This window comes from Girardinichthys multiradiatus, chromosome 2 (assembly GCF_021462225.1).
Source record: "Girardinichthys multiradiatus isolate DD_20200921_A chromosome 2, DD_fGirMul_XY1, whole genome shotgun sequence".
NCBI classification, from domain to species: Eukaryota; Metazoa; Chordata; class Actinopteri; order Cyprinodontiformes; family Goodeidae; genus Girardinichthys; species Girardinichthys multiradiatus.
In genome coordinates, this window is record NC_061795.1 from 50,646,718 (window position 1) to 50,669,045 (window position 22,328).

General features: G+C 43.8%; 1 protein-coding gene across 1 annotated transcript in view; it reads right to left on the minus strand.

The window, feature by feature from the left end:
* cdh13 (cadherin 13, H-cadherin (heart)) overlaps positions 1-18,665 on the minus strand; it is a 614,670-nt gene extending 596,005 nt beyond the window's left edge. Inside the window, exon 1 of the mRNA XM_047353799.1 lies at positions 18,423-18,665. Within this exon, the coding sequence (XP_047209755.1) occupies positions 18,423-18,467 (45 nt within the window). The 5' untranslated portion in view covers positions 18,468-18,665. The remainder of the gene's footprint in view (positions 1-18,422) is intronic.
* Positions 18,666-22,328: the final 3,663 nt, after the last annotated feature.

Below are 22,328 nucleotides of genomic sequence, written 5' to 3' on the forward strand. Positions count from 1 at the left end.
AGTACTGAAAATTTAAAAGGTTTATTCAGCCACAGGAAAATGTCACTCAGGTAAAACTCCACACAGCTTCCGGGAATCACTGGGGCAGAAAGAGGGATTAGTGACTTGTAGTTTCTCCAGATATTGCAGGGATCAGAAAAGCCACTAAAATGCTTTTGTCTTGAGTGGAACTTGAAACCCAGAGGGGAAACCTCAGTGGGTGGCAGGCAGTGATCTCCACAGCACAGGTAAGAAGTGACTTCAGGCTGAATAATCCAAGGGCAAGGCTGGCTCAATAATCCAAGGACAGAAACAGGGTCAACGATCGGAAACAAGAGACGTCAGGCAAGGGGCAGGCAGAGGCATAAACCAGTTGCAAGAAACAGGGTCGACAACCAAAATCCAAACAGTCCGACAGGGAGCAGGCAGAGAGGCAAAAATCCAAGAGGCAAGGCGAGGTCAAGAAACAATGATCAGACAGGAAGGAACGCTGGATATCTACTCACACGATGGCTTTCAAAAATCTGGCACTGTCTGCTTGTCAGAGTCAGTATATATCAGGGAAGACACAGGTGCTTGGCATGCCACAGATTGCATTACACTGCAGCCGCCACCAGGTGCATCTAATCTGCTGATTGCAGCCAGGGAGACAGGGTAGAGCAGACGTGCCAGAATCATGACACTAAGATATAAAACATATTTAAAGTTCTTTTGCGATTTTTTGGCGTGCGACATAATTCCATATGTGTTCATTCACAGTCAATATATACTCACTGGCCATTAGGTACACCTTGCTAGTACCGGGTTGGACTCCCTTTTACCTTCAGAACTGCCTTAATCCTTGGTGGCATTGATTCAACAAGGTACTGGAAACATTCCTCAGAGAGTTTGGTCCATATTGACATGATAGCATCACACAGATGCTCCAGATTTGTCGGCTGAACATCCATGATGTGAATCTCCTGTTCCACCACATCCCAAAGGTGCTCTATTGGACTGAGATCTGGTGACTGGAGACCATTTGAGTCCAGTGAACTCATTGTCATGTTCAAGAAACCAGTCTGAGATGATTTGTACTTTATGACATGGCGCGTTGTCCTGCTGGAAGTAACCATCAGAAGATGGGTACACTGTGGTCATAAAGGGATGGACATGGTCAGCAACAATACTCAGGTAGGCTGTGGCGTTGACACAATGCTCAGTTGGTACCAAGGTGCCCAAAGTGTGCCAAGAAAATATCTTCCACACCATTACACCACCACCACCAGCCTGAACCGTTGATACAAGGCAGGATGGATTCATGCTTTCATGTTGTTGACGCCAAATTCTGACGCTACGATCCGAATGTCGCAGTAGAAATCGAGACTCATCAGACCAGGCAACGTTTTTCCAATCTTCTATTGTCCAATTTTGGTGAGTCTGTGTGAATTGTAGCCTCAGTTTCCTGTTCTTAGCTGACAGGATTGGCACCCGGTGTGGTCATCTGGTGCTCTAGCCCATCTGCCTCAAGGTTCGACGTGTTGTACGATCAGAGATGCTCTACTGCATGCCTTGGTTATAACGAGGAGTTATTTGAGTTAGTGTTGCCGTTCTATCAGCTCGAACCAGTCTGGCCATTCTCCTCTGACCTCTGGCATCAACAAGGCATTTGTGCCCACAGAACTGCCGCTCACTGGATGTTTTCTCTTTTTCGGATCATTCTCTGTAAACCCTAGAGATGGTAGTGCGTGAAAAACCCAGTAGATCAGCAGTTTCTGAAATACTCAGACCAGCCCGTCTGGCACCAACAACCATGTCACGTTCAAAGTAACTTAAACCACCTTTCTTCCCCATTCTGATGCTCGGTTTGAACTGCAGCAGATCGTCTTGACCATGTCTACATGCCTAAATGCATTGAGTTGCTGCCATGTGATTGGCTGATTAGCTATTTGTGTTAACAAGCAACTGAACAGGTGTACCTAATAAAGTGGCCGGTGAGTGTATATTTGAAGTTTCCACACAGTGATGGTTTAAGAAGCCATGTCATCTACTGGTGTTGGTCTGCTGGGTTCTATCAGGTCCAAAGTCAGAGCAGTCATTAACCAGGACATTTTAGAGCTCTTCATGCTTTCTTCTGCTGACAAGATTTAGATTTAGATTTTTGATTAAAATTTACAATACTTTATTGTCCCCAAGGGGCAATTCATTTACAGCAGAGTCCACAAGTCAATACACACACACAATCAACATTAAAACAACATTACAGGATAATATGAGAACTCCAAGCAGCGCAACTATCAGAAATTATTTAAAAACCTAAATGCTTTGGGAATAAAAGACCTCAAGTTTCAGTTAGATCTGTGTAAACCTCCTTTTTGATGGTATGAGCTTGAACTCGGTGTGCAAAGAATGCCGAGAATCATAGAGAACTGGTGTTGCCTTCTTAGTCACTGTTGTTCTGAAGACCAGATTAAGGTTTCTCAAATCAGCACCAACAATCTTAGTACAGACCGTAACTACACCTAATAACCTCTTTTTGTTTGCCAAGCTGAGGTTACTAGGATTAACTGGAATGTATGTACTTGACCTGGATTCTGTGTGATTGGATTAAATTGACTTTGCCAAGTGCCTTGAGATGGCATATATTGAGTTGTTGCAACAAAATAAACTGAATTCAATATTGAAATGACATGCTGTTCTGTAGGAGCTGCTGCTGCTGTTAGACGCTCTTGGTTTGGCTGCTCCTGGAGACAGCCTGATTACTGGAAGAAGAAGAAGAAAAAGCTGGAGAAAGTGGAGGAAGCTTTTCTTACTCAAACACAATCCCGTGTTCCTCCTATGTGCTCTATCGTATGTAGCATTTAGGCCTTGATGAGAAGTAGCTTTCTAGATCAGAGTGGAATAAATGTGGAGCTGCAGTTCTTTAGTCAAATGAGCTCCATGCATTAGTATAACATCGAAGTGAAGATCCAAAACAACTCAAAGTTTAACCCGGAACATCAAGATGCCACGGATCAGGTTCTTCCTATTCCAGCAGCAGTTCTGTCCCATCATTGTAAGTTCAAAGTCTGGAACCTGCCAGCATTAATATGAGATAAACCTCTGAATGGAGAGCAATATTAATAATGTCTAAAGGAAGGGAAATTAAGAGGCACTCCCACCCCCCATCAGTGACTTATTTCACCACATGCTGACATCAAAAGCAATATGTGGGATGAGATATTCTAATTGCTTTGAAGCGCCTTGTCTGTGCAGGCACCAATAAAGCGCTTTGTGGCTTCCTTCAAATGGATCTTCCAATTTCTATTTCATGACAACCAAGCTCAGGGGTTTAAATGGCCACAAAGCATGGAAGAACCTCACAATGGTTGCTCCTTGATATGTGCATCAGCAAACACACAAGCAAACATCTGCAGTCCTACACACATTTAAACATAAAGCAAACCCTGGGTGGTAATTGTCCCCAACATCCCTGTAAAAATATATCAGGCACTCTGTCACCATCTATACAGCAGGGGCTGTACTGTATGCTTTAGGGCAGGAAAAAACCCTTTTTAGGGGTTAGATTCTGCATTTATTCCAAGTCATGCAGCAGTGAACTAGGTGGTCCAACAGTCAGAATCAGATCCACTGATCCAAACACTGAGAATAAGAAAGTTGTTGATGAAAAGACTGTAAAGTGGAAGATGATTTGTTCCTGTGCAACAGTTAACATAGACAGCAGCAGTATCATTGTGTGTGTGTGTGTGTGTGTGACAGAGAGAGCGAGAGAGAGACTTGCCTCATTTTAAACTAAATATAAACTGAGGCCTCACCCCAGCTAATGATTATGGTGATCGTTCTGCACCAGGTTCTGTTGTTTCTTTGAGCCTTCTGCAGGCAGGACAACTTACCAAGTATGAGGTGGAAGGTACAACAGCATTCTGTGTCTAACCTCACTCTGTGACCATCACCGTATTTGTAATAACAGCATAAATAACTTTAGTTTTATCAGATTGTGCTTAAACACAACCTGGATTTTATCAAAGACAAACACCAATCTTCAGGTTCTTTAAGAGGCAACATTTGAAGTCAATGAAGTTAATGGGACAGGCACGTTTGAATGTAAATATAGTGCACCTTCACAACCTTCAAACTGCTCTAATATGGCTTTCTGAATATTAAAAGAAACAAAATGTTAACTATACTGAATCCCAATAAATTTCACAGCTGCTCATGAAACATTTCCATGAAAATAAAAATTTAACCAGGAACTTTGAAGAGGTTTTGAAGCTGGAGGACGCTGTGATAAATCGTGTGAGTTAATACACCCAACAACCAAACCGAATTTATCCTCTTGCAGCATGGCGGATATGCGAAATTGATCAGCCGGACGTCCATAACCGTATTTAGCTGTTCCACAGCAAATATTGTGACGTAACAGTTGTAAAAACCGATGATAGAGAAAATTGAACAGCCAGAAAAATACAACCCAAACCGAATATAAAGATATCAGGAGCACATGGACAGACTAAATTCAGCTTTTCTGCTCTCCTACAGACTCCAAGTACACAATAAAAAGTATATAAAGGCTAAAAAAGTGGATTTTGCATGATATGTCCCCTTTAATATCATAGGAGTGTTGTGGAATTTTCTTAACAAGTGGAGAGAAGTTGACTCACAAGAAGAGAAAATCCGGACTTTGTCTTTATACGTTTTATTCAAAGGCATTCAGCGTTTGAAGACCCTGTCACTGAGGTTAGTCAGTGAAGTAGAGCCCCGATCAACATTTACACACAGTATTTATACCAAACATGACAGTGTTATCTCAACTTCAAAGAGTCTGTGTTTTATGACCCCAGACCCTCCTTGGGTTCAGAGGTGACAAGGTTATCTAGAAACAGACCTAACTGCTCTTCCTGAGGCATCACCCTAAATGATGGGTCTTAACCACTAAACTTCTGATAATGGCTTTTACAGCTTCCTCCTCTAATACAGATGTTCTGAGGAGTGAAGTAACCTAAAGGTCATACACTTTGGAACACTTACTGCAAGAATTTCCATTACAGGAGATAACGTTAAATTAAGAGAAATCCTTTTGAACAAATTCTGAATGATTTATGTAAAGCATTATTTTACAGTTGTTTGATTATGAAAGCCATGCCTCTCCTTCGCTCATTTAAAAACAATCAGAATCAAAATCTTTTTTGTCACCATACAAAAATAACATTCCAAATGGCAACAAATAAAAATATTATATAAAAAAACAATAGAAGAATAAAAAGAATGAAACATGCACATTGTTTCCATGTGTGTGAAGTCTGACCAGTGTAATTAGGCATAAATGTTGAATAAGGGGGAGAATTGCTTTTGCTGAGGCCAGAGATGTGGGGTGGAAGCTGTTGGTCACCCTGCTGCTGATAGATCTTATTGTCCTGAACTGTGATCCTGATGGAAGCAGATTAGTGAGTTTCCTGTATGTGTAATGAGGATGTTGCCAGCCTTCGTTCTCAGCCTGCGGGTTGTACACTGCATCCAGGTAAGGAAGCTCCAGCCCAATGATGCCCTGCGTTGCCTTTATCACTCTGAGCAGGTCCTTGTGTTCAGCAGGTTAATGCTTTGGTTTTTACTAAGGTAGCTCTGACACATGGACCCGGTAAACCGGCCAAACACCAGAACCTCCTTCTAGGTCAGCTTTCCCAAAAGGACACATGTATGTGGGTCAGTGGCCAAGAATATATTGGATATTAGTCTCTGAATAATGTAGCAGTAGTAATTGCAACTAAACAATAAAACATGACATCATACAGTGACAACATAAACGTTATCAGGTGTGAAGTAAACAGAGGAATTAAAGGTTAACCGAGATGACCTAGTTTTCACCTGCTCATCTTCAGCATGGAAAACGTTGTTCTAAGTGAGCCAGAAGTTGGCTTATTCAGGATTGCCAAGATAAGCACACAGTGGGCCATTTATCACAACAGATAAAGGCTGACAGTCGAGATGCAGAGATTTCTAAGCATTATTAAAACTTTAACATAATCTGTGGAAAAGCCAGAGGTGTGAAAACAAAACAGCACTATTAGATTTCCATTTATATTTCTGTTTATAGCCTAACCAGGGCTCGGTCAGCTTAAAATCCAATGTGCTCTTGCCCCAAGGTATTTATTGAGCTCACCAGAAAACTGTTAATATTGTTAATTTCTTCCCCACTGCTCCATTTAGCTTGAGAAGTGCAATTAATATGAGGGCAGAACTGGAAAAAGCCCAATTATTGCTTTACCTTCTCGAAGAAATATAACAGCACCAACACTGAATGCACTAAATGTGGGTCAGGTCTGATTTTCAGCTCTGACGTCTCACCTTGCAGTAAAGTTTCCCGGTGAGTGCTGCAATAACAGGAGCTGTCAGCAGATTCGCACCAGGAAGAAAGTTTCCTACCAACACTTTCATGAAAAAAAGATTAAGTGAAGCACACAGAAATCCCCATCATCACTTCTGACCCTCTGGATACAATTAAGAGCCCAGTCGCTAATACAAAGCCACGTATTCACTGACCTATGGTAAGTGGTTCTTATTCATCAGTCAAAAACTGTCTGCAACACATCTAATACACACAAACAAGCACAACAGAGCCCTATTTACTGAAACGCTAATGTAACAGAGTATCATCGTCTCCTACTATCATGCAAGAAAAGGCACTTTCATAGAAATACTCCCAATGTGTGAGTGGCAACTTCACACACTTGATAGAAATAAAGAGGAATTATCACAATCATGCCTCAGTCCTCCCGAGCGCAGCCTTGTGTGAGCGATTATGCGCTGGTGAGGAGGAAAGGAGAGTCTTTAACTTGTTGGGAGGTTTGTGAGTTTGTAAAATAGAAGAGAGAGAATACCTTTAATGTGCTACAGCGGATGCTAGAGTGGATGATGGGTGATGAGGTGAGAAGTTAGGAAAAGCGATAGGAGCGGTGGGTGAAATATCTGGCTTTAGATTTTGTTCATGGCTTTCAGGAGCAAATTAGCTTTTCTTGCTTTTTTTCTGTATATAGCTCTTTGCCTGACTGTAACTCATTTTATCTGTGTGCTTGTTTATCTGCTTATCTGGCCACCAAACTGAAATCAGTAGAGCAAACTGAGATGAAAGTGTGATGAGCTGGAAGGACATGGATCATGCTGTACTGCTGTGTCCTTCATACATGCCTTCTGAGGGCATTTTATGATCAGGTTGTGGTCATGTTTGATGTCTGTCTGCTCCCTGTACTCCGTCTGCAATCAGTGGGATTTTACTGACCAGCGAGGCGCTCTATTTAAACGCTTCTTAGCTTTCAGTTCTCTACCAGATTATTGAAAGCTTCTGCCAGTAGGTGTCTGGTGTTTTTTCCCTGCTCATGATTGATCTCCTTGATTTGATGACGTTTTTGCACCCTGGATTCTCCTTCCTTGCCTTGCCCTTGTCTGACTTCCACCAAGCTTCTAATTTCTGGACATTGACCTTGTTTCAGTGCCCTGACCTCAGAGCTTTGCCAAGCCCTGGGATGAGTAATCTGATCTCTGCCTCCTTGAATATGACCCCTGCCTGTCTCGCATTTTATCCTCTGGATTTTGGATTCGTGTCTGACAGATTATCAGTCACCTGTGTGCCGATTCCAGTCTGCCCCAGACTTTGTTTCCACACAACATGTTGTGATGTCATCAGCCTCATCTGCCATTCTCTGCTTCCTCTCTGCTAAATCAAGAGGAGCCCCACAGCATGCTGACTGAAGAGGGACTGCTTGGAGATGGAGAATGTTCAAAAGGACCAAAGCATCTGGCTCGAGTTCCTCGCTCTGATCCTGAGAAGGTTAGTAGCTTTCTTTCTGAGTCTTATCAAATTTTCTGACTCTAACCTGCCACTAATCTGCCATCTCTCATTGTAGAGTTTCCAGTCTGTTCCTGCCGAGTGTCCCTGACTCCCATCGGTTTTATTATTAAAATAAATTTTTTTTAATTGTCCTGTGGTTGGCTGAGGTTCTGGGTCCTCTGTCTGGTTCATTACTGTTGGTTTGTCTTTTCACTCCCATATAAGTCATTAATCTACTCTCTAAGGACAGAGACCATTTCCCCAGTTCTTGCCAGATTTTTCTATTAAAACACACAATGTCCATCGGTGTTTTGCATAATTAGAGCACTTATATTAAATGCAGGCAGATTCTAATGGAGCACGAAGGGAACGTATTTACTTTAATTACAGCTCTCAGTAGCTTCACACCTCATCTTTCCTCTCCTCCCCTGGAGAGTGAAGCAGCAGTGTTAAGGGAAAAAAGATTGAAGAAGACTGTTTCCTTCAAAGGTCACACCCTCGTTCAGTGGAGTTTAGATAGCGTTTGACCTTCCAGACCCGTTGCACTGCAGTACAGCTCAAGCAGAGTCACACAAATAAATAAAAAAACACTTCATTCCCTCCCATTACGAGTTAAGACAGAGTGAAAAGTTGTGAACATGCACGTGTGTGTGTGTGTGTGTGTGTGTGTGTGTGTGTGTGTGTGTGTGTGTGTGTGTGTGTGTGTGTGTTTGTGTTTTCTGGGGATATGCAGAATTTTCTGTCAATAACAGCAGAGTCAAAAAAAAGAATATCATCCAAAGAGCACTCTAACACCACACTGGGTGTGTGAATTCACACAGGAAGCAGAACAGAGAAGTAGAATGTGAGGGCGGCTCAGACCTCAAAGCCAGAAAGACTATTTTCCAACTGACTGTTGGAGTCATGGTGACACAACAGAATATTTAAGCTGCAGGCTATTGGGCTTCTTCTACTTGAACCATTTCATGCGTTTTTCTCTCTGTTGTCTGTTAAAAACTTGTCAGCATTGTTTCAAAGCTCAAACCTTTGATTAGAGCAGCTTGACCATTTTAGATGAAACACCGTGCAACGCTCAGACAGGAGATATGAGAAGAGGAAGGGTGAGGAGAAGGAAAGAAAAGCAAGAAACAATCTTTCATTGATGAATAGCATCCCTCATTAGTGTCATCATTAGACTTTGTAGCTTGTCAAAGTATCTCTCTTTAACTAGACTCAATCATAAAAAGGACGGTGCTGAATCGGAGCTTGATGGCAGTGATGGCAAGTCTGAAAGGACACTCACACAGAAACTTTCCTTAAAGAAATAAAATCAGGAGGTGAGCCTGATGTCTGCTTTAGAAAGGATAATTGATTGTAACCAGAGATGGACATGACAGGCTCCATCTGTAAGGCTCATAAAGAAGAGAGCACAAGGAAAGGGCATGCATATTGAGCATTCCCTCGTTATCCTCTGCAGAGGACATAGACATGGAAGCTCTTAATGAGTGACAAATATATCTGGTGATATGTATCATTAGAGATTACACAATAAAGACATTAAAAGAGCTATGTGTCTAAATTTGTGTGTGATTGTTTGCCCCATCTCCTACCTGTTTAACCCTCAGTAACAGATGTCCTGACATAAATGGAATAAAATCTTCTTAAATAGATCGAAGTCAGAAAACCAGCTTCAGATCTGAGAAGAAAGTCTACAAAGTAAAAATGAGAATTGTATCAGAATCAGAATCAGAATCAGAATCAGAATCAGAAAAGCTTTATTGCCAAGTACGTTTTTGGACATACAAGGAATTTGTTTTGGCGTAGTCGGTGCAATACAATACAAATTAAACAGTATAAACATATCTACAATATAATATAAATATATGTGCACAGTTTTAAGTGAGTGAGAGTAAATATAGAGCAGTATAAGATGCAAGAGCAATACAACAGTGCAGGTGATCATTGTGCAAGTAAAGCAGGAGTCCAAGCTGAGCGTTAATGTAACGCATAGAGTTACAGGTTACAGGTGTCCTGTCAGCAAAAAAAGGGGGGGTGTGGGGGAAAGGGAGAGTGTCAAGGTGGTTTCCGGGCTTTGTTAACCAGGCTGGTGGCAGATGGGAAAAAACTGTTCTTGTGGCGTGAGGTTTTGGTCCGGATGGACCGCAGCCTCCTGCCAGAGGGGAGAGTCTCAAAGAGTCTGTGACCAGGGTGGGAGGGATCAGCCAGAATCTTCCCTGCCCGCTTCAGGGTCCTGGAGGTGTACAGTTCCTGGAGCGACAGTAGACTGCAGCCAATCACCTTCTCAGCAGACCGAATGACACGCTGCAGCCTGCCCTTATCCTTGGCTGTAGCAGCGGCGTACCAGATGGTGATGGAGGAGGTGAGGATGGACTCAATGATGGCTGTGTAGAAGTGCACCATCATAGTCTTTGGCAGGTTGAATTTCTTCAGCTGCCGCAAGAAGAACATCCTCTGCTGGGCTTTCTTGATGAGGGAGCTGATGTTTGGCTCCCACTTGAGATCCTGGGAGATGATGGTTCCCAGGAAGCGGAAAGATTCCACAGTGTCAATTGTGGAGTCACAGAGGGTGATGGGGGCAGGTGGGGCTGGGTTCTGCCTGAAGTTCACAACCATCTCCACTGTCTTTAGAGCGTTGAGCTCAAGGTTGTTCTGGCTGCACCAGTCCAACAGATGGTCCACCTCCCATCTGTACGCAGACTCGTCACCATCAGAGATGAGTCCGATCAGGGTGGTGTCATCCGCAAACTTCAGAAGCTTGACAGACTGGTGACTGGAGGTGCAGCTGTTGGTGTACAGGGAGAAGAGCAGAGGAGAGAGAACACAGCCTTGGGGGGAACCGGTGCTGATGGTCAGGGAGTCAGAGACGTGCTTCCCCAGCCTCACGCGCTGCTTCCTGTCAGACAGGAAGTCAGTGATCCACCTGCAGGTGGAGTCGGGCACACTCAGCTGGGAGAGCTTCTCCTGTAGCAGAACTGGGACGATGGTGTTGAAGGCAGAGCTGAAATCCACAAACAGGATCCTGGCGTAGGTTCCTGTGGAGTCCAGGTGCCGGAGGATGAAGTGAAGGGCTAGGTTGACTGCATCATCTACAGACCTGTTGGCTCTGTAGGCAAACTGCAGGGGGTCAAGGAGGGGGTCGGTGATGTCTTTTAGGTGTGAGAGCACAAGGCGCTCAAAGGACTTCATCACCACAGAGGTCAGGGCGACGGGTCTGAAGTCATTAAGCCCTGTGGTCCTTGGCTTCTTGGGAACAGGGACGATGGTGGAGGACTTGAAGCAGGCTGGCACATGACATGTCTCCAGTGAGGTGTTAAAAATGTCTGTGAAGACTGGAGACAGCTGATCAGCGCAGTGCTTCAGGCTGGCTGGTGAGACAGAATCCGGACCAGCAGCTTTCCGGGGGTTCTGTCTCCTGAAGAGTTTGTTGACGTCCCTCTCCTGGATGGAAAGAGCCGTCCTCGGCGTGGGTAGGGGGCTGGTGGGGGGGTACTTCAGGGTGGGGGTTGGAGGTGCCAAGGCCCCTCTTGAGGTTGGAGAGATGGGGGTGGTGGATTGTGGCTGCAGCTGTTGGGGGGCGTCGTGGGAGATGGTTGCAGGACTGTCCCTTTGTCTTTCAAAGCGGCAGTAGAACTCGTTCAGGTCGTTGGCGAGGCGTCGGTCGTTGATGGAGTGGGGGGCTTTCGGCTTGTAGTTGGTGATTTGCTTGAGCCCTTTCCAGACAGACGCAGAGTCGTTGGCTGAGAACTGGTTTTGGAGCTTCTCAGAGTACAGTCGTTTGGCCTCTTTCACTGCCTTGCCAAACTTGTACTTTGCCTCTCTGTATATGTCTTTGTCCCCACTCCTGAAGGCCTCTTCCTTATCCAGTCTTAACCTTCTGAGTTTAGCTGTGAACCAGGGTTTGTCGTTGTTGTAACTCACCCTGGTGCATGATGGTACACAGCTGTCCTCACAGAAGCTGATGTAGGAAGTCACAGCCTCTGTGTACTCGTCCAGACTGTTGGTAGTAGTCCTGAACACATCCCAGTCTGTACAGCCTAAACACGCCTGGAGATTCTCCACAGCCTCACTGCTCCACTTCCTTGTCGTCCTCACAACAGGTTTGCAGAGCCTTAGTTTCTGCCTGTATGCAGGAATCAGGTGGACCATGATGTGGTCGGATTGGCCCAGTGCAGCACGTGGGACGGCGTGATAAGCGTCTCTGATGGTGGTGTAACAGTGATCCAGAATGTTGTCCTCTCTGGTCGGACATTTTATAAACTGTCTGTATTTGGGAAGTTCGTGGGTGAGATTACCTTTGTTAAAGTCGCCAACGACGATAACTAAGGAGTCCGGGTTGGTCCGCTCCACACTCAGTATCTGGTCAGCGAGCATGCGCTGTGCGACCTGCACGTTAGCTTGCGGCGGGATGTAAACACCAACCAGGATGAACGAAGCGAACTCACGGGGGGAATAGAAAGGCTTACAGTTTATGATGAAGGATTCCAGGTCTGGAGAACAGTGCTGCTGAATCACTGTCACGTCGTTGCACCAACCACTGTTGAGGTAGAAACAGATTCCTCCACCTTTCGCTTTGCCGGAGAGTTCCGTGTCTCTGTCCGCTCTGTAGAGCTGGAATCCTGCCAGCTGCAGCGCAGAGTCCGGTATTAATCCACACAGCCACGTCTCCATGAAGCACAAAACTGCCGATGAATAAAAGTCCCTGTTTTTCCCCAACAACAGTTGTAGTTCCTCCATTTTGTTGGGAAGTGAGCGCACGTTAGAGAGAAATATTCCAGGTAACGGTGTTCGCTTGCGAAGACGTACCAGCACCCCAGCCCGTTTCCCTCTCTTCCGGCGTTTCACCGCGTGAACAAAGGTGAGCGCACCTTTGACCAGAATGTCTAAAAATTCCAGAGCAGTAGGCAGAAAAGTTGGAAATAACTCCTCTGGTGTAGTAGCCCTGATGTTCATGAGTTCTTCTCTGGTGAGAGAGCTCCGGGTACCATCACAGAAGACCGTTTTAAAGCAAAAAAAAAAAAAAAAACAATGTGCACCAACACGCCGAGGCGACCATCTGCGGCGCCATCTTGCATGTAAAATAAGTTTGCTTACATTGGATGTATAATTGTGTTTATGTGGTTGGCTGCTCTATGACTAACAGGACACCATAGCAACCCTCCGTCTTCAACATCACACTTTCTTTTTTCCTACTAACCATAATCTTCCATTTCTCCATCCACCTCTCCCTGCACCTCCAGAAGCTTCCACAGAAACATTACCAGTTTTGCTGGTTACTGTGCCCTTAAACGTCCACAAGAGCAAATCTTCTACCCTACACACCCAGGTTCCAGCTCAGAATGAGACTGTAGGTATTAGTGCCTTTCTCTTGGTAGGTGCAGTAACAAAATGCCCTTAGCTTCAAGGAAAGACTAGATTCAATTAAGTAAAATCATATTAATTCAGGTAAGCAACTGATTTCATAGTTGAAGAGCATGGAACACGGAGAAGCTGATTTGAACCCATATGAATCAAAAACAAAACAGGAAAGACATAGAGGTGGAATCACAGTGGAATAAAGAGGAGAAAGATCCTTTGCACCTGCAGCTCCCAGCTGTGCTGTGCTTATTCTGAATCATTGCTCCACCTGGAGAGACTGCTCAGTGTTCCATTTGGAAAACAGGGATTTTTAATAGAGGAGGCAACTGCTGATGGTGCCCATGTCTGCTCTGGCATGGTGGCAGAGGGGTAAGTGGAGCGATGTGTTACCAGCTGCAACAGTGTGGCTGGGAATACACACTTGGCTGCTCATTGTGTGTCATCATAGCAAAATGTACTCTGAGACACATCTACTGTGCGAGGAACCTCAGTGAAGGCTGGGTTTCAGCAGGTGTTTATAGATGTATCTGTGTCCACGTTGTACACAAGCTATTAGGATTACAGAAAAAACACCATGATTGTACTGGTGCATTTGTGTTCTGAAACATGTTCAATGCAAACTCACCCGTTGGGAACAAGTAAAAATATGTGAATATTAAAAATAGCCTAAATGAACCAAACAAGGCAGCAGGAACACAGAGATTTATTTAGGACTCAAAAACGTTTATCTGTGCTTTCCGCTCTAAATGAAAAGGGATAAGCCAGGAACGGCTATGTGAATATCTGGACGCTAGGTATTAAATAAACTATATTAAGAACTTCTGCGATGCCATAAATTTGGTAAATACAGGTCCTTCTCAAAATATTAGCATATTGGGATAAAGTTCATTATTTTCCATAATGTCATGATGAAAATTTAACATTCATATATTTTAGATTCATTGCACACTAACTGAAATATTTCAGGTCTTTTATTGTCTTAATACGGATGATTTTGGCATACAGCTCATGAAAACCCAAAATTCCTATCTCACAAAATTAGCATATCATTAAAAGGGTCTCTAAACGAGCTATGAACCTAATCATCTGAATCAACGAGTTAACTCTAAACACCTGCAAAAGATTCCTGAGGCCTTTAAAACTCCCAGCCTGGTTCATCACTCAAAACCCCAATCATGGGTAAGACTGCCGACCTGACTGCTGTCCAGAAGGCCACTATTGACACCCTCAAGCAAGAGGGTAAGACACAGAAAGACATTTCTGAACGAATAGGCTGTTCCCAGAGTGCTGTATCAAGGCACCTCAGTGGGAAGTCTGTGGGAAGGAAAAAGTGTGGCAGAAAACGCTGCACAACGAGAAGAGGTGACCGGACCCTGAGGAAGATTGTGGAGAAGGGCTGATTCCAGACCTTGGGGGACCTGCGGAAGCAGTGGACTGAGTCTGGAGTAGAAACATCCAGAGCCACCGTGCACAGGCGTGTGCAGGAAATAGGCTACAGGTGCCGCATTCCCCAGGTCAAGCCACTTTTGAACCAGAAACAGCGGCAGAAGCGCCTGACCTGGGCTACAGAGAAGCAGCACTGGACTGTTGCTCAGTGGTCCAAAGTACTTTTTTCGGATGAAAGCAAATTCTGCATGTCATTCGGAAATCAAGGTGCCAGAGTCTGGAGGAAGACTGGGGAGAAGGAAATGCCAAAATGCCAGAAGTCCAGTGTCAAGTACCCACAGTCAGTGATGGTCTGGGGTGCCGTGTCAGCTGCTGGTGTTGGTCCACTGTGTTTTATCAAGGGCAGGGTCAATGCAGCTAGCTATCAGGAGATTTTGGAGCACTTCATGCTTCCATCTGCTGAAAAGCTTTATGGAGATGAAGATGTCATTTTTCAGCACGACCTGGCACCTGCTCACAGTGCCAAAACCACTGGTAAATGGTTTACTGACCATGGTATCACTGTGCTCAATTGGCCTGCCAACTCTCCTGACCTGAACCCCATAGAGAATCTGTGGGATATTGTGAAGAGAACGTTGAGAGACTCAAGACCCAACACTCTGGATGAGCTAAAGGCCGCTATCGAAGCATCCTGGGCCTCCATAAGACCTCAGCAGTGCCACAGGCTGATTGCCTCCATGCCACGCCGCATTGAAGCAGTCATTTCTGCAAAAGGATTCCCGACCAAGTATTGAGTGCATAACTGTACATGATTATTTGAAGGTTGACGTTTTTTGTATTAAAAACACTTTTCTTTTATTGGTCGGATGAAATATGCTAATTTTGTGAGATAGGAATTTTGGGTTTTCATGAGCTGTATGCCAAAATCATCTGTATTAAGACAATAAAAGACCTGAAATATTTCAGTTAGTGTGCAATGAATCTAAAATATATGAATGTTAAATTTTCATCATGACATTATGGAAAATAATGAACTTTATCACAATATGCTAATATTTTGAGAAGGACCTGTATTGTGATGATGATATCAGATGCGATATGTGCCTATTCTCTTTTTACCTCTCATCTGGGGTTCCTCCAGCCTGTGACCTTTAACATTTTGATCAATGTCATCTGTGTCCAGTGTGAGCATCTCCTGCTCTAAGACTCTGTCCAACTGGCTAAATATTACATCAGCATGAAAAATGCAAGTTCATAACACTTGGAATATACTGTATTAGCCAACAGTTATTGAGCTCCAAACAGTGCTTTACAGTATGAATATTTTACATAATGATATTGCGATGATGACATATTTGTGATATATTGTGCAGCAGCAACAGTAACATGAAAAACCTTTTCTTTGAATGCTTCTTTATTCATTGTTTGTTAAGTTTTTAATTCTGATCTGCCTAGCAACTCTTAAGAAAAAAGAAAAAGTAACTAGCAACACATTTAGCAGTAAAAAACATTTTCACAAGGCTCGGAGTGCGTTTTGAGTAACCATGACTCGAAAAATCGACATTTTTCATTGCCAGAAGTGTTCTAAGCCATCCTGTTGAGGACAAGTCTCCGTATTGTGGCATCTTTAAGACAGAGAACCTCCTTTGAGCCCACACAAAATATGGCAAAGATTTGAGTGTTCCTGCAATTCTACACATTTGCAATTTAAGTGTGCCCCATGATTCAAGGAGAATAAATCTGTTTGCAGGCAGCATATAAATGTGTATGGTAAAACTGGAAAGCTGATGAAATCACAAGAACCTGGTAAGGTGCGTATTTGTTTGAATCATGTTTCACATATTTTATCATTCATGTTCTTGGAATTAAAAATACATAACCAGGAAACAGATTTGTTATAGGAATAGATTTCCTTGGACTTCAGCGAACTAGGATGAAAGGTCACCTGTTTAACTTGCACAAAATATGTTTGAGTTTATGTTTAAAAATGTTTAAGCAGAATGAATCTGCTTAATAGAAAGTGTGCTCACAGGATATGTGTATGTAGAGTGTGATGTGTTAATGCAAGCATGTGAGCAGAAGAGGGCAGGTTCTAATCAATAAAACAGGGAGTTAAATAATTTCTTCAGAGGCGCTATTAGCCTGAATCATGATTGCAGTGAATCACAGCACTAAACAACAGTGTGGAAATGAAGCAAATGCTTATCCAATTAAAAGTGAAGAACACACAGTAGGAAGTGTGTACCAAACCTATGCAGGTCAAACCAGAAACACAAAATGAGCTGTGCTGTCTGCTGTCTCTCATTGCAATCAGATAAACAAAGGAGTGAGAGGATAATACAGGAGAAAGAGAAAAAGAAGCAGCACAACAACAGAGTTTACCATATGAGCAGCTTGCCTGCAACGCTTCAGGGGCTCTCCCACTGTGGATGCATTTAGAAAAAAAAGATAGCTGTTTCAAAATTAGCTGCTGTTTCAACTTATGCAGCCTGCTGACAATACAGAAACACTTAACGATCGGAGTATTGGTAATTTGGGTTGATCTTTAGTGTGGTAATACAAAAAATAATAAGGTCAGAGGCTATAGCAGGGGAACTGTTGCCCAGCAGCTTGTTATATTCTCATTTCGAGGTACTTGTTTTCAGGGGTACATTAAGAAACTTCTCAAGGGGTTGTCAGATGAAGGGCGTGAGGTTGTATAGATATGTATCATGGCATGATGTGAAGTTAACAAAATACAAGACAATAATAAAAAAATTCTACAACGCAATGATACGTGCAATCTGATCTTAATATAAAATATGACACATATTGCACTGTCTGGGTAGGAGGCCATCAAATGCATGGGTGACTATTGGCTTCCATGAACACTCCCTGGTGGTGCCTCTGCTTAGCCTAGGGTAAAGCTTTGCAAAGAAGACATTCAAACCAAAAGTAAGAAAAAAATGTAAAAAATTAAAGTATGAAAGTTTTCGTGCTGCTTGTTATGATCTTAGTCACAGTTAATTAGTCTCAGGGGCACCTCCAGAAGGTTTGCAGAGGGGTGGTCAGATGGGTGGAGGGCTGGGCACGTTGGTTACACACAAAAAAACAGAGCCAATGGATGGATGGATGGATGGACAGTGTAACCCCCCCCCCACACACACACACACACACACACACACACACTCACCCTAACCCTAACCCACCCCTCTGATCAGTCTAGGCAAACAGTGATGGATAATGAAGCTAAAATGATACGAAGATGTGAGAAAGCACTAAACTCTCCAGCTCAGGTCTTCTGCTTTTTCAGCCACAGCCTTCCAAAGATCTGATGGCAGAACAGCTGTTCTGACCGAACCGTCAGCCCAGTTTAAAGTCCGATCAAACAGGCTCCATTACCTGCTTTTAATCCCTCCAGAGAGCATGAGACTTACAGAGCCCAAATAACAGAGCAGAGCGGCCAAGTGCAGCCTTCCTCCCTCCTCCGCTCCGCTCCTCTGTGCCTTCCTCACACACAGCCTCACAAACCCAAAGAACCGCTCAAGTTGGAGCCTGAGCGGAATGTAGATGCGGCTGGAAACAAGAGCCGGAGCCGTGATGTGCACACAGACATAAGGGACAGCCCCAGTCCCTCCTCTCCAGCCTGTTTTTCTGTCCTCTCTCTGCCTTTGGCCATAAAATGTGAGGCTTTCCTGAAAGTGAGCGGAGAGCTGCGGATTGGCAAAGCCGACTCTCTTCACTCCAAACTCGGTGGCAGAGCTGACAACCAGGCGGCACCGACTCTGACCCGCGGATGGACGGTCTGGTTGGTACTGGAAGACTCGGTAAACTTGACAAACCGCAGCAGCGCAGTTAAAATCAGACATTCAGAGTAGCCACACACACACACACACACACACACACACAGGTCCTGTCCTACCTGCTGGAGGAGGAAAGTCAGAAGGATGCTGAGTCCAGTCTCCATGCTCGGTTCGGTTCGTTTCGGTGGGGAAACACAGAATGATTCAAGGCAGGGTGTTAGAGGCTGGGTCAACTCTGCTCATAATTCCTCTGTCCAGCCGTCAGTGGGGTGGCGAGAGAACAGCCAGCAACTTCCCACAAATAGGCTACAACTGCAGTCTGATCGGCAGAGCGCTGGATGTGAAGGCGAGACCACGACCAATGGATTTATGAGAAGGACAGAGAGAGAGAGAGATGGCTGAGGAGGGGGAGTTCCTTCCTCTTTAAGGGTCAGCAGCTTCAGACACGGATTCATTTGAGAGTTACGAAACGATCCGCAGCAGGTTGGATGGATTCATCAACACATCAAGTAGATTATCCATGTTTTCTCAATACGGGCTCTGATCATCAGCACATGTTACACATGATATACGGTATGTTCCTCACACCTTTTAGTTAATGCAGCTGAGCATGAAGAAGCTGTATAAAACCAGGCGATGTTCCGGTTCCGAGTCATGGATCAGGATCAGGTTTCCTCTCCTGACATACATTTAAAATAAAGTCACAGCAAATTCTGACAAGCAGTTTTCTTAAATCTCTCCCAGAGTTCTTACTATAATGCGGATGGATACCTGGAAGCAACTGGGCGCAACCAGCTTCAGTTCGTTAAATAATTATAATTATTTAATTATAATACATATTACATGTAACGCAGGGCTGCACGGTGGCGCAGTTGGTAGCACTGACGCCTTGCAGCAAGAAGCTCCTGGGTTCGATTCCCGGCCGGGGGTCTTTCTGCATGGAGTTTGCATGTTCTCCCCTTGCATGCCTGGGTTCTCACCAGGTACTCCGGCTTCCTCCCACAGTCCAAAGACATGCCTGTATGGTTAATTGGTCACTCTAAAATTACCCTTAGGTGTATGAATGAGTGTGTGCATGGTTGTTTGTGTGTTGCCCTGTGATGGACTGGCGACCTGTCCAGGGTGACCCTGCCTCTCGCCCATAGACTGCTGGAGATAGGCACCAGCTCCTGTGTGACCCACTATGGAATAAGTGATAGAAAATGACTGACTGACATATAACGCACTTTATGTTTAAAATCTCAGGGCTACAGAACAGAAAAAAATAGAACTACTAATAAAAAAAATATGTTGTTGAATGCTAAAATACAGGTCGTTCTCAAAATATTAGCATATTGTGATAAAGTTCATTATTTTCCATAATGTCATGATGAAAATTTAACATTCATATATTTTAGATTCATTGCACACTAACTGAAATATTTCAGGTCTTTTATTGTCTTAATACGGATGATTTTGGCATACAGCTCATGAAAACCCAAAATTCCTATCTCACAAAATTAGCATATCATTAAAAGGGTCTCTAAACGAGCTATGAACCTAATCATCTGAATCAACGAGTTAACTCTAAAACACCTGCAAAAGATTCCTGAGGCCTTTAAAACTCCCAGCCTGGTTCATCACTCAAAACCCCAATCATGGGTAAGACTGCCAACCTGACTGCTGTCCAGAAGGCCACTATTGACACCCTCAAGCAAGAGGGTAAGACACAGAAAGACATTTCTGAACAAATAGGCTGTTCCCAGAGTGCTGTATCAAGGCACCTCAGTGGGAAGTCTGTGGGAAGGAAAAAGTGTGGCAGAAAACGCTGCACAACAAGAAGAGGTGACCGGACCCTGAGGAAGATTGTGGAGAAGGGCCGATTCCAGACCTTGGGGGACCTGCGGAAGCAGTGGACTGAGTCTGGAGTAGAAACATCCAGAGTCACCGTGTACAGGCGTGTGCAGGAAATGGGCTACAGGTGCCGCATTCTCCAGGTCAAGCCACTTTTGAACCAGAAACAGCGGCAGAAGCGCCTGACCTGGGCTACAGAGAAGCAGCACTGGACTGTTGCTCAGTGGTCCAAAGTACTTTTTTCGGATGAAAACAAATTCTGCATGTCATTCAGAAATCAAGGTGCCAGAGTCTGGAGGAAGACTGGGGAGAAGGAAATGCCAAAATGCCAGAAGTCCAGTGTCAAGTACCCACAGTCAGTGATGGTCTGGGGTGCCGTGTCAGCTGCTGGTGTTGGTCCACTGTGTTTTATCAAGGGCAGGGTCAATGCAGCTAGCTATCAGGAGATGCTTCCATCTGCTGAAAAGCTTTATGGAGATGAAGATGTCATTTTTCAGCACGACCTGGCACCTGCTCACAGTGCCAAAACCACTGGTAAATGGTTTACTGACCATGGTATCACTGTGCTCAATTGGCCTGCCAACTCTCCTGACCTGAACCCCATAGAGAATCTGTGGGATATTGTGAAGAGAACGTTGAGAGACTCAAGACCCAACACTCTGGATGAGCTAAAGGCCGCTATCGAAGCATCCTGGGCCTCCATAAGACCTCAGCAGTGCCACAGGCTGATTGCCTCCATGCCACGCCGCATTGAAGCAGTCATTTCTGCAAAAGGATTCCCGACCAAGTATTGAGTGCATAACTGTACATGATTATTTGAAGGTTGACGTTTTTTGTATTAAAAACACTTTTCTTTTATTGGTCGGATGAAATATGCTAATTTTGTGAGATAGGAATTTTGGGTTTTCATGAGCTGTATGCCAAAATCATCCGTATTAAGACAATAAAAGACCTGAAATATTTCAGTTAGTGTGCAATGAATCTAAAATATATGAATGTTAAATTTTCATCATGACATTATGGAAAATAATGAACTTTATCACAATATGCTAATATTTTGAGAAGGACCTGTAAAAGCAGGGACAAATTACTAATGGGTGTAATTACTGGGTCATTTCATTTGTTACTAGTGACCCACATGACCTTTGTGTGACTTCTGGAGCTCAATGATGATTTTGCCGGGTTTAGAAGTAAGGAGACAAGAGGCCAGCTTTGGCACACAAGGAGAGGTTCACGCTGAAAGGGGTCAGCAGGAGGGCAAACAGGACAGGCAAGAGTGAGAGTGACAAAGACAGAGTCTGGCTGGGTGTAGAGACAGTTAAGTGGCACAGAGCGTGGCCTGAGAGGAAGTGAAGGTTGGCAAGAGAGTGGAAGTCCTGGAACCCAGGGGAGAACAACAAAGTCTTAGAGGGTCAGCTAAAGACAAGAGACCCAGAAGTCACTTCAGAGGCATTTGAGCTGGGTGTGTGTTACCTCACAAGCTGATGTGATACGTTGATGCAGTGTGTTAGTAGATTAGATTAGTAGAAAGGCTTCAGGTGCTCAGACTAATTGCAGATTAGTAAAAGATTTGAGTTCCCTGTCCTGACACACAAAGACATAAACCCATTTAAAAACAACAAAAAAAAACACGTGAAGCAAGAACTATGAGAAAATGTAAACCATACCTGGACAATAGGGTGTAATACATCAGCTCACTCGAAGTCTTAAATTAATATTTAAATTAATTAATTTAAGAACTTAAATTAATTTAAGAACTTAAATTAATACATGATCAATTATTTCAAATGTTTTTCCAGTGTTAATACGGTATGTAGCCCTGTAATGAGCTGGCAACCTGTCCAGGGTTTTGATGGGAAAAATGAAAAAAATGTAAAAAAGCTGCAGGACCCTGGCTGGATACCACCCCCCCCCCCCCCCCCCCCCACCTCCCCCAAACTAATATATTGAATATTCAGTTTTAGTATTGTAAGGAATATGATTATTGATTAATTAATATTCATCAAGAATCCTAATTTAAAATAATAATTTGAAAAATATTAATTTCTTAACCAAAAATCATGACTTACGAATAGAAATCAGAGATATCCTCTGGTGTTGTGATTATGGGCTCAAAGCTCTTTAATAATTACAAATTATTAACCAAAACCACAAACTGTCACTGTTTATTCAACCGCTTCACCGAAGGTGGA